At 41.9% G+C, this 12,350-nt stretch overlaps 1 protein-coding gene across 1 annotated transcript in view; it reads left to right on the top strand.

The window, feature by feature from the left end:
- The window catches only part of LOC126458389 (cytochrome P450 306a1), a 374,739-nt gene that overhangs the window by 259,361 nt on the left and 103,028 nt on the right, over positions 1 to 12,350 (top strand). The window contains exon 3 of the mRNA XM_050095385.1: positions 5,802 to 5,947. Within this exon, the coding sequence (XP_049951342.1) occupies positions 5,802 to 5,947 (146 nt within the window). The remainder of the gene's footprint in view (positions 1 to 5,801; positions 5,948 to 12,350) is intronic.

The raw sequence follows: 12,350 nt of genomic DNA, 5'->3' as shown, positions 1-12,350 counted from the left end.
ATTGGACTCAACATCTGAGGTCATCAGTCCCATAGACTTAGAACTACTTCAACCTAACTAACCTAAAGACTTCACACACATCCATGCCCGAGGCAGGACTCGAATCCGCGGCCGTAGCAGCAGCGCGGTTCTGGACTGAGGCGCCTAGAACCGCTCGGTCACAGCGGCCGACTTCAAAAGAATAATCCTGCATTTAATCACAAAATGCAGGATTTAAAGGCCGGCATTTGCTTCATTGCTGATACTTGATTTATCTACATCATACTCCGCGAGCCACCAAACGTTGTGTGGCGAAGTGTACTTCTGGTACCACTAACTGATTCCCCATTCCCTGTTCCACTCGCCAATAGCGCATGGAAAGAATGATTGTTAGTAAGCGTCTATATTAGTTTTAATTTCTCGAATTTTCTCGTCGTTGTCATTTCGCGAGACATATGTGGAGGAAGTAATATGCTGTCCGACGCTTCCCAGAAAATGTTCTCTCGAAATATCAATAGAAAACCTATTCGTGATGCTTAGCATGGGGATAAGGCCATTCCGTGAATACATATAAACAGCTCGACTTGCTGAGATGCTTTGCGTTTGTGGCAGCTTTGTGAGTCGTTAAAGTCTCTGATGATGTCTCCAGCATTTGGAGATGAAACGTTAGGCAGAGAATTATGCGTTGGACCATGCCCTTATGACCATAAATATGAGCAGGAACCCATCCTGCATTTGCCTTAAGCGATTTAGGGGAATCATGGAAAGCTCCAGTTAGGTTCCCCCGACTTCGATTTTAACCCTTCCATTCCCGAATGTGAGTCGAACGTCTCTTTCGGTTTGGCGATGAGGGCAGTAATGTGCCGTGTAGTGCTCGCCAGGGAAACCGATAAATTCATTCGTGCAAATGAAAAGTGAAACGCTAAGTGTCATCTTTTACAAACAACATTATTCCCAAGTCTGGAGGAGAGAGGTAGATAGGAGGCAGACCAAGAGGACTTGAGCGTACTGCATTTTAAAGATTGTCAAAATACATTGTTGTCATACGTGACTTAGTAAAACGCATCGGTAATAGACGTTGTGGCGACATAAATACTTCAGAATCAAACCTCATTTTACGCACCTAAAGAGTCAAGAACGAAAATGAATAAGGCAACACAAATAATTGGCAAATAAATCAAATTGAATCACGTAGCTTTGTTTTAGGTGGAGTTATAATTCTGTCAATATGATATACTGTACCACAATGGCACTATTTTCATAGTACCCCATCTGATGTCGCTTAAATCTCTTTTGTTCACAACAAATGATTTGATCTAACATGATCTCACTTACTTTTGTATAAATGAAAGACTGAAAGAAATAAAGTTGGACGATAGAGAGGAAAAACGAAATGACGATCTGACATTGGTGGTGAATAAGGGGGAGGCAAAGCAGAAGGATAACAAGCAAAATAGGAAAAGAAAGGTTTCATGACCTGTTTATTAACAGATTTGTCATAGTTACGGTTCATGTGTCTGGCGAATAGTTCGGAGCCAACTGATTCTTTCTCATGCCTGACCTACTAAGGCTGCACTGAAAGTGCCTGATTTTAATAACAAACTTCAAAACGGCAATACATGCTTTACAGAGTTATCGCAGATGACTGTCACAACCAACATGTGCCTACTTAGCAAGTCAGAATCTTGAGTCTGACTTGCTAAGTAGCCACATGTTGATTGTGACAGTCATTTGCGATAATTCTGTAAATTATATATTGCAGTGTTCATGTTTGTTATTAAAATCAGGCATTCTCAGTGCAGCCTTAGTAGGTCAGGCTTCAGAATGAATTCGCCAAACGTACTACATGCAACTGTGGCAGATTTACAGACTTCCAGCATGTTAGAATGATTGTAGGTCAGCAACTTCTGTTAATCAGTACAGCGAAAAACCAGCTTAAGTTGCAAATTTCATTTTTTCTATTTACTCGATGACTAGTCTCGGGCCGGGACCCATTTTCAAATCATCGTGACAGATAGACCAAATTGTACTTCGAAAAATATAAAAACCGTGTCAAAAATAAATACGTATTATGAAGTGCAAATGAACAGTTACAGCACGTTTTGACTATCTGCCACAAAGATTTGAAATTAGGTCCCGGCCCGAAACCAGTCATCGAGTAAAGGAAAAAAAGTGAAATTTGCAACTTTGTTATAGCATGACAGATTTGCTTCATCAAATATTAAAAAAGATTGCTGGTCCTATACCATAAAAATGTTGAAACTGAAGAAAAGGAAGATTAGTCTTTTTAGTTGAAAATATGTGCTGCACTGGTATTCGGGACCGGATCTCCTGCAGTGACTACTGCACCATCCAGACAACTTGTCATTGCAACTGTACGGACTACCCCAGCACGCCCCCCGTCAGATCTAAATTCTCAACTTTCCCACACACTACTGATGTAGTGCCACTTGCCTATTTCCCTCATTACCAGCTGCATTTCGCCCATTCCTGTGTGAGTTCTAGCGCGGTATACATCCGCATTGAAGTGTTCATTGGTCGTCCTCACCTTAATTATGTATGTGGTGTTTGTTCTTCCAGGCATGTACGAAAGAACAGACACTATTTCGATCCTGCAGCCACTATGAATGAAGACACAAAGGAATTAATGACATTAGCTGCCAGTGGGCATTGATTTAAATCAATAGGGAAAGTTGGAAATTTGTGGCAGACCAGGATTAGAACCTGTCTCTCCTGCTTACTAGACAGGTGCGCTGACCACTGCGCCACCTGGACACAATGGCCATAATGGGCAAGGGGCACTACGTCAGTAGTGAGTGGACAAATTGAGCTATTCGGTCTGACAGGAGGCGTGATAGGGTAGTCCGTGCAGTGTGATGACCACTGTGTCCAGATGGTGCAACTGTCTGGCATCAACCTAGTAAGTAGGAGACCCGGGTTCGAATCCCAGTCTACAACAATTTTTCAACTTACCGCATTGATCTGAATCAATGCACACCAGCAGTTAATATCATTAATTCCTTTGTGTCTTGATTCATAGTGGCTGCAGGATCAAAGTGGTGTCTGTTCTCTCAGACATGTCTGGAAGAACTGAAACCCCGTCTGCACACAGGGCTTGACTCTGCCTGTAGTTCAAAATGGTTCAAATGGCTCTGAGCACTATGGGACTTAACATCTGTGGTCATCAGTCCCCTATAACTTAGAACTACTTAAACCTAACTAACCTAAGGACATCACACACATTCATGCCCGAGGCAGGATTCGAACCTGCGACCGTAGCGGTCGCGCGGTTCCATACTGTAGCGCCTAGAACCGCGAGACCACCGCGGCCGGCTCTGCCTGTAGTCACTAGTATTGTTACCTGCCGCTACACCCCTGGGACTGCTCCAGCAGCGCAAATTAAACTCCTGGCATTTAATGCTATAGCCGTTCGGACGAACTGTCCGTCTGTGTGGTCCACGCGTATCAAAATTCGTTTCGTCACCGCTAAAGAAACACAAGACTCCGCCAGATACGCACATGCATTGGATAGCCTCTCCGCCAGTGTGGTTAGCGATCTTATCACAAGCCCAGCAGCCCCAGAAAAATAAAACATCGAGCTCATTCGGCGGGTTTGCATCTGTAATACGCAACACTTTAAGACAGCCACCATATACGGAGGAAACTAGAACACGTCATAATTCCTGCGACACCTCCGCTCCTTGGCCGGTTCGGGTGCCTTGGACGCACTCCTGTGGCCTATATGGCTGGGTCTCGCTTGCCGGAGATGTATCGAACCATGCTCGTTGGGCATGAGGCGAAGCTGGCAGACATAGCGGATGCAGTAACACAGGCCGCCGCCCCACAGTGTGATCTAGAGCATCCGCTAGAAGCCGGCTGGAAGACGTCACATCTCGACTTCACACGGCTAGTCACGGACTACGTGATGACCACAAGCCATTGTTTTTTGGACAACATGGTTGTGGAGATGAAGTATGATTAATCAATTATTCAAAAACAGTCTTACTCGCATTTACTACTATTATACCGCCAACCGGTTTCAACCCGACGTAGGGGTCATCTTCTGGGCGTTTACATCATTGGTCGACTGCTGGTGGTGTCACTCCTGTCTACATAACGACATGAAACTATCCTAAACTAGTTTCCAGCCGTTGTGACACCACCAGCAGTCGCCCAATGGTGTAAACACCCAGAAGATGACCCCTACGTGGGGTTGAAACCGGTTGGCGGTATAATAATAATAAATGCGATTAAGACTGTTTTTGAATAATTGATCCTATCCTGCCGTTATGTAGACAGTGCAACACACATTCCGAGGTAATAAGACGGTGCGGAGCTTCTGTCCATGGGCCACCTAGACTTTACGGAATACCTAAAGTACACAAGGAAATAATGCCACTCTGCCCAATCATCAGCAACATAGGTGTACCAACATATAAAGCAATAAAACACCTGACAGCAATGCTCTGCCACTTAGTGGGCAACCGCAAACACCACATACGGAATTCTGCGGATTTTATCCAGCAGCCGCAGAGCTTCAGATTGGGCCAGAAGAGTTCATGGAGAGCTTCGATGTGGTGTCTTCCTTTACAAGGGTCCCTCTGAGAGACTCTGCATCGGTCTTGTCAGAGAAAAATTGGAGCCTGCGCTAATGAACCTGTTTGAAATCATCCTTATGGGAACCTACCTCCCATTTGACCAAAACTGCTGTCAACAAACAGAAGGACCTGTGATGGGCTACCCTCTAACACTAGTGGTAGCCACCATATTTATGGAGGCGTTTGAGGAAGAAACCCAGGAGTTGGCAGTCGAAAGTTCGCATGATTTCTTCGATATGGAGATAATACGTTCGTAATCTGGCTGCACAGACGACATTATCTACATGATTTCCTGCAATATCTTTTGTAATCTGTGGCATGAATTTTGTTGTGTTTACTCATAATATTCTCCTTTGTATGGGCTGGATGTAATGATTGATCTGGCATCCCCCGCATGAGCGCAAATCGTTCTGGATAAGAGTATAATCTACACTGTGCAAAACGCATAGCTGGCTAGCGCAATAAAGATGTAGATGTATGTGTTAGTAGATAATGGTGTAAAGGTATACCTGAAAGAGAATGATACGAGAGCTAGTTTGTTTTCAACCATCGATCGGTTGTGTATTTTTTACCACAGAAAAATCTGGTGATGTATTGTGTAGTATTTCTAGTATGTGTGCCTATTGTGTCACATTGCACTTTTCAATTCTGAGTACACAGTGAGAGTGTAAATATGCATAGAAACAGTGAAGTCCTGCTGACAGGTTTCGCCTGATTTCATGCAGCCCGTATAACATAACTGTCATGCGTCTCCTTCTTCATGTCATTTATCTGCCGCATACTGCAGGGGCAATAAAGACATTCCAGCAGCGTTTCCGGTAGGAAGTGTTTGATCACCGACCATACAGCTCCATCTGATTTTCATCTCTTCGCTCACATGTACCGCTGGTTATGATGACAGTATTTTTGCACAGACCATGAGGTGCAGATCAACTTCGCGAATTGGCGGATATTACAGGCGTCTGCCTTCTGTGACGAGGGTATTAGAAAGCTCGAAATACGCTGCGATAAATTAATTCGGAACGCTAGCTATGCAGAGAGGAAGCTCGAAAGTGCAGCTAAATGTTGCAAATAAACGTTTTCTTGATTTTCACTGTGGTTTCTATTTCGCGACCGATCGTAAGTTGAGAAAAAAAAGCCTTCGTAATTGCTGGTGCTATTTGTTTATTTTGTAGCGGTATTTCGTTGCTTGTGGTTGTTACACGGGCCGGCTGGCGGTTGCAGGCATCATCTGCGCCGAGGGAGCGCTGTGGCGCGACCAGCGCAAGTTCGTGGCGAGCACGCTGCGCAACCTGGGCATGGTGAAGGCGGGGCCTCGCAGGGAGCGCCTGGAGGCCCTCGTAGCGGACAGCGTCGATTACTGTCTGCAGGTAGGTGCGCCCCTGCACTGAGGTGGTGGTACGAGTGATGTGCGTAACCTGCACCACTGCTTGCCTATAACTGCCATGCAATTCAACACGTTAAGAGACGTTTATCACCAACGAGGAATGCATTCTGTCTGTCTATTTAACAACCACAGAGCTTCGTACGACCAGTTACGATACTTTTGGACAGACAAGTTGCGTGACTACCTTGCGATGTTTTTTTTTTTCGTATTTTAGGGCCAGAGTCATGTAACAACGTCTGAATGATATTTCCACCATTTGGCTGTACGAATTTCTTTATTTTATATTACTATTATGATTTCAGCCTTTATCAAGTAAGCAGGGTTGGTAGTTAGACTTTGTTAAGTGAAGCCATCGTCGAGATATGTTGCACTGGGTATCCCAGCGGGTAGATAATTACACAAATTTCGGTGATTTTGTACTCATCTACACTCTGACATACACAGTTCAATAGATATTGACGATGACCTCACTTAAAGTCTAATTATACTCAACGTTGTTGTACTTTATAATGGGTTAAGGCCGAATTCATGACAGTAACACAAAATAAAAAAAGTTTGAACAGTCAAATGGTGGAAATATCATTCAAACACCTTGAAACATATCTACTTCTTTGGTTCCTTGTTATGCCCTCACCTCAGGACCACTACCTCTCATCTCATAATGATTGCAACAAAAGTTCTTACTTATCTTGTCTCGAGGCTGTGCTCCTCCTTCAAACCAAATGATTTGCAAATTCCTTTTCTCAGCCTCGTTACACATCTATGTATATTGTGCGCAGAGTGGAGGGTAGCTCGTTGCAAAAGTGGGCAGCACCAACAGAGACGGAGTTGGTGAATCATGTGGTTTGATGGATAGCCACAGCTCCGATACTTGGTAAGTAAGACTTTCGTGTTAGCAGAAGAGCCAACACCGTGTTACGAATGGAGGCCGAAATGCACGCGTTTTAGCTCACGCAGGCTGGCGTGAGGAGGGAACAACTATACTGACGTGAGGTCTCGAACATGACAAGGAATGAGAATTCAGAAAGAGGACATAATTAGTTTGATACTTAACTTTAATCCATTAATGATGATCGTCGCTCTTGACGGTACATGAGTCACAATATTATCTGTTCAGAAGACGTTCTCGAAGATAGTACTTATAGTAACTGAATATGGCGCCTTGCTATGTCGTAGCAAATGACGTAGCTGAAGGCTATGCTAAACTGTCGTCTCTGCAAATGAGAGTGTATGCAGGCAGTGAACCATCGCTAGCAAAGTCGGCTGTACAACTAGGGCGAGTGCTAGGGAGTCTCTCTAGACTAGATCTGCCGTGTGGCGGCGCTCGGTCTGCAATCACCGATAGTGGCGACACGCGGGTCCGACGTATGCTAACGGACCGCGGCCGATTTGAAGGCTACCACCTAGCAAGTGTAGTGTCTGGCGGTGACACCACAAAGACCTTTTGTTTGCAATCAGTATGAAATGAGAGGTAGTCACACTGACGTTCGTGCACACTAAAAAGCTGAAAAAGTAGGCATATTTCAGTGTGGTCACGTAACCTGAAGATGGAGGGGGAGAGAGAGAGAGAGAGAGAGAGAGAGAGAGAGAGAGAGAGAGAGAGAGAGAGAGAGGGAGAGAGAGACGGATATCTCCTTCCGTCTTACATTTGTATTTTTTATTTTAAGCTGGTAACACATCAGCAAACGTATAAAACACAACACTTAGTACATATACGTTCCATGCGGAAGAGGGCGGAGGACGAGGGGGGGGGGGAGTAACCTGTTGGACAGGAAAAGCATCCGGCCACCCCTTAAATTGTCACGCCAAATCCGTAAATAACCATGTCGGTCCTGCGCCGATGCGGGAAAAAGGCACAAGAAAAAGAAAAAGATTGACCTGCTCATTAACATTTAATTCATTGTGCTATTTCGTAATCGATAAATGCCCAAGCATAGCGCCATTAAAGAAACAAATTACCTCATTAAAATTCTTGTGGATGTATTCCCCTGACGTAGACCGCTGAAACTTGGTCTAAATGCCCTTTATTTTAGTCTTTCAAGTGTTTTACAAGATGACGGGGCAATACACCCAGAAGGGTTTTAATGGGACTGACACCGGCCGCGGGAAATAAAAATTCACAAAAGTGTATTAGGTATGGCTAGCATCTAAACTGATCTGTACACATTATATTGGTAAAAATTCAGTAAATGATATGTGAAATAGGCATTTATCCAACTGAGTAGCTGAATGCTGGATTTACGGGAGTTGAAATCCGTACTGTATGCTAGTTACTGATAGCATCAGACTACAATGAAATTTTCCTCACTCAGTTTTTTGAGCACAGGATTTCTGATGGTGAACGTATTATGAAAAAGATGCAAAGGGGAAAAATGTAGCGTGGAATGTGAGCAATGTGTCGCCTTAACTGAAACTACCTGTTTAATCAGCAGCTAATGTTTAGCTCTGGCAGAAGGATCTGGAGACACTCGGGCAGGGTTTCTAACCTACTGCAGACGTTGTGCTAGGCTCGTTAGTATCGTAGAGAACAGTATGTGGTGGCAAGGATCCACCATGTCACAATAAATGACAGATAGTAATATAAATGAACGCGAAATTGAAAAGCAGCTCAAATCACTCGCTAAAGGAAAGACCACAAAACCTGATGGCCCACCCGCTAGGTTTTATATTGAAATTTCGGAGGAAATGGGTGAACTGAACCTACCGAAAAGAGCTTCGGCTGTCACCCGTGATGTAGATGTTGTGGTGTGTAGCGTCATAGATGTGGAAACAAGACAGCGGACTGAGAATGTTGAAATCTGATGAGGACTGGATCCACAAGGTCAGTGAAATTTTTGAATTTTGTCATACCGATTTATGCTGTTAAAGTATATTTATTGCTATTGCAGTTTCCACACATGGTGATTGCCACGCATTTTGAAACAAAATGCACAGTGGTTACGATATCTATTAATCAAAGTTTACAAACGAAAATTCGGTGCTGCTTAAGTAGGAAATGGAACCCACTCAACAACGCACAGTGACATGCTGGAACATGTTTTCAGCTGTGTGAAACCAAATACATGTTGGGGTATAAATCTACCCACTGTTCCATACACCATGCGAGCACAAGTGAAAAAGCTGATAAATGACGGCGAACAACAGACATGATAGTAAAACAACATAGTAATTTTACAATTGATGTATCAGTTACGATTAGATGTCTTGCATTGCTTACCTTTAATTCATTTTCTCAGTGGCATTTTTTGATTTTATACTTCTGTCACTTTTGTCCTTCCTTTGTATACGTTTTACGAACTATATGATACTGGCTCTATATACAGGGTGTCCATAATTAAAATTCCGTTTCCAAACTCTGTAGAAAGAGAAAAACTGCTCAAAATGACATCAAATTTGAAAAGTACATTATTTAAGCAGGGCAAATGTCACAAAAAAATTTAACCAAAATTTTGCCAATAGATGGCGTCATAAGTGTCAGTATGAAACGTCCCCTTGGAAAAATTATAAATGACTGTGCTTAAAATGACACAATATTTTTAGCGCAACGCAATCTGACTTTCAATAATCCCTATGGCCCTGACTAACATTAAACTATACCTTTCACAAATCACTTACCTCACAAAAATCTTCGTTACTCGAACTACTGAAATACAGCGAGCACCACTATTGCCAGCTAAATAAATGATTGAAACTACTGAAGGCACTAACTACTGATAGGTACAGTTATCAAATGAAATATTTTGATAGAGAACAAACAATGTATTTACCTTAATAGTGTTCAAAAGTCATGATATATATAGCAGTTCATGACATCCAGTCTTACAAATTTACTGTCTCTGATGGACACACGTCCAGATCATCCGCTCTCAAAATTCCGCCATCTCTCTCCCCACATCCACCACTGCTGGCGGCTCACATCCAACTACGCAACGCTACGCGCTGTTAACAGCCAACTGCCCAACACTACAATAGCATATACTCCAACAATGCAAACCAACCACAGCCTTCACACAGCACAGTCAGGGATTTTCATATAGAGCGCTACGTGGCGTTCCCAACATAAAAACCTAAACAGCCTACTTACATAGCCCCCATGCTCCCCACAAAAAAATTTTACAAATTGTTTTGGGCAGTGGCCAATACAGATTTTCATAATTACAATAACAAAGGTATCCAACGCACACACTTATTGATACAATGTTGGTCAAAAGCTAAAATTTTCTCACAGTCCATAAAGACAGTCCTGATCATTCATCACAGTATTAATTACAATTCTATGCACAAAGTCTAAGCATTAAAAGAAAATGCACACGAAAGTAGTGGATTTTCATGCAGTCTTGAAGAAGTAGTGTTGTCCTTCCAACGGAAAGACAGTTCTGACTCTCGACATTCAGACAGGTAATGGGCCACAATAGAGCAAACCCACAGCAGAGTCAGTCGAAGTTTTGAAGAATATTGGTAGGTAGGTCATTACAGAGCAGACCTACTGTAGTCCTCGTAGAGATTATGGTATTGGTGGGCCACCAGAGGTGCAGAACCACTGCAGTCCTTGTAGAAATAACGGTATTGGTGAGCCATCAAAGATTCAGACCCGCTGTAATCCTTGTAGAGACAGCCAGCAGCCATCTGTTGCGACTGTCCAGGTGCACAATCACCATCGAAGAGTCTTGCGGACAATATCGCAAGTCAATAAACCACCACTTGTGCACTCACAAAGTTTTTGGAATTGTCCTTAGAACCAGCAATGCTGTTAACCAGTCCCTTGCTGAATTATTAACATACGTGCAAACACTATCAGTCCCTACTTCTCACATATTGTCAATATACTATTACCAACAGAAACATGTGCAGTGAAATGTAACTTACAAGTTACTTAATTTGATGAACTGGTGTCAATTACAATTTTATAACATAAGAATACAATAACAAAGGTACAAAATACATCACTAAAGATCATAACAATACAGATAACATTTGTAGTAAAACAGGCTTTACAAAAGAATAGAAATAAACATGTACATCAGTGTTACAAGAATTATGACGTAAGTACATACATAAAAGATCAGAATAACTTTTGAAACATCAACTTCACACATGAGCATTAAAACAAAACAGAATAAATAAAGTCTAAACATCTTTACAAAGTAAATAACATATTATTAATGCAAATTATATTTGAGGATAACAGTATTCCTCATCATTGTGAATGTAGCTTAGTATTAGAAAAATTCTACAACATAAATCTTATTAGCTAAACACATAAAGACAGGAAAAACACAAATTCACATAGCGTAATAACACAAAAGTACAGGACAGGGTTTGTTTTCAGTGTGACATTTGGTACTGCAGTCCAACCCAAAACTTCATTCCATAGATCTTTCCTCTTATTTCAACATCTGTTTCCACCAAAAAAAATCCTACCCAAGCATGCTTTCTGTGTTCTGTTCACATCCTCTTTCAAAAATAGTTTTTCTCCACTGTACACTACTTTTTTTGGCCAAACCATTTTCTTATAGCTTCTCAACGCATTTCTTCCAATTCATCACAACTCGTTTTCTTATATAGCCTACCCCATCTTAAGCTAACTTAAATCTACTGAGCTCAGATACATATACTAAGGAACGAGGCAATGCAGCAGTACAAAACAATTAACACAAACAACAATGACAAAAAATGCAAATCGGCAAAGCAAGCAGCAGCATATTTAAATTAGCAAAGCAAACGCAACGTTACAGCTAATATGAGGCAATGAGCAGCAACAAGAAAAATAAATCAGTAGTAAAACTGGCTTAACAGAGCAACACAAAGTGAAATTCAGTAGCGCTATGCCTGGCAAACAGCAGCAGCAAATGCAATAACTTACATCTAAACATGACAAACCCACAAGCAGAAAAAAACAGGACACTAACGACAACAATGCAGATAAGGGAAATGTACATTCACATCTTAATGTCTATGTAATTAAAGTGGTGCACCACAAAAACTTATTGTACAAAAAATTACCAAGTGCTTGAAAAGAAACTTATGCATGCAGTTATTGTTATTAGTCCCTTCTTGTTGTTCTTTCCTTTCTAAGTGCTCCCTTTTCGAAGAATGTGGATCATAAAATTATTATTTAATAGATCTGTTGACAGAAAGTGTTGACATTAGCAAATGCATTTAATTTCATTTTATATAACTAATGCTGCAACACAGCTGGAAACCAGATATCAAATGAAATAAGCAACTATGTAAAGCAAAGCTTAAAAACATCATTCAATAGCCATATGGCATTTCATAAGTCAGTAGAAATTCTCTCAAGTCTCATGGAAAGACACCTGTCATAATCAGGTGTGCAGATGTAAGAATATTTCCCATCAACTCATAACCGTACCACCAAGTAGCAC

The sequence above is a fragment of the Schistocerca serialis genome, chromosome 1 (genome assembly GCF_023864345.2).
Source record: "Schistocerca serialis cubense isolate TAMUIC-IGC-003099 chromosome 1, iqSchSeri2.2, whole genome shotgun sequence".
Taxonomy (NCBI): domain Eukaryota; kingdom Metazoa; phylum Arthropoda; class Insecta; order Orthoptera; family Acrididae; genus Schistocerca; species Schistocerca serialis.
Note: the sequence above shows the minus strand (reverse complement) of the source record. Positions and strands in the feature narration are given on the sequence as shown.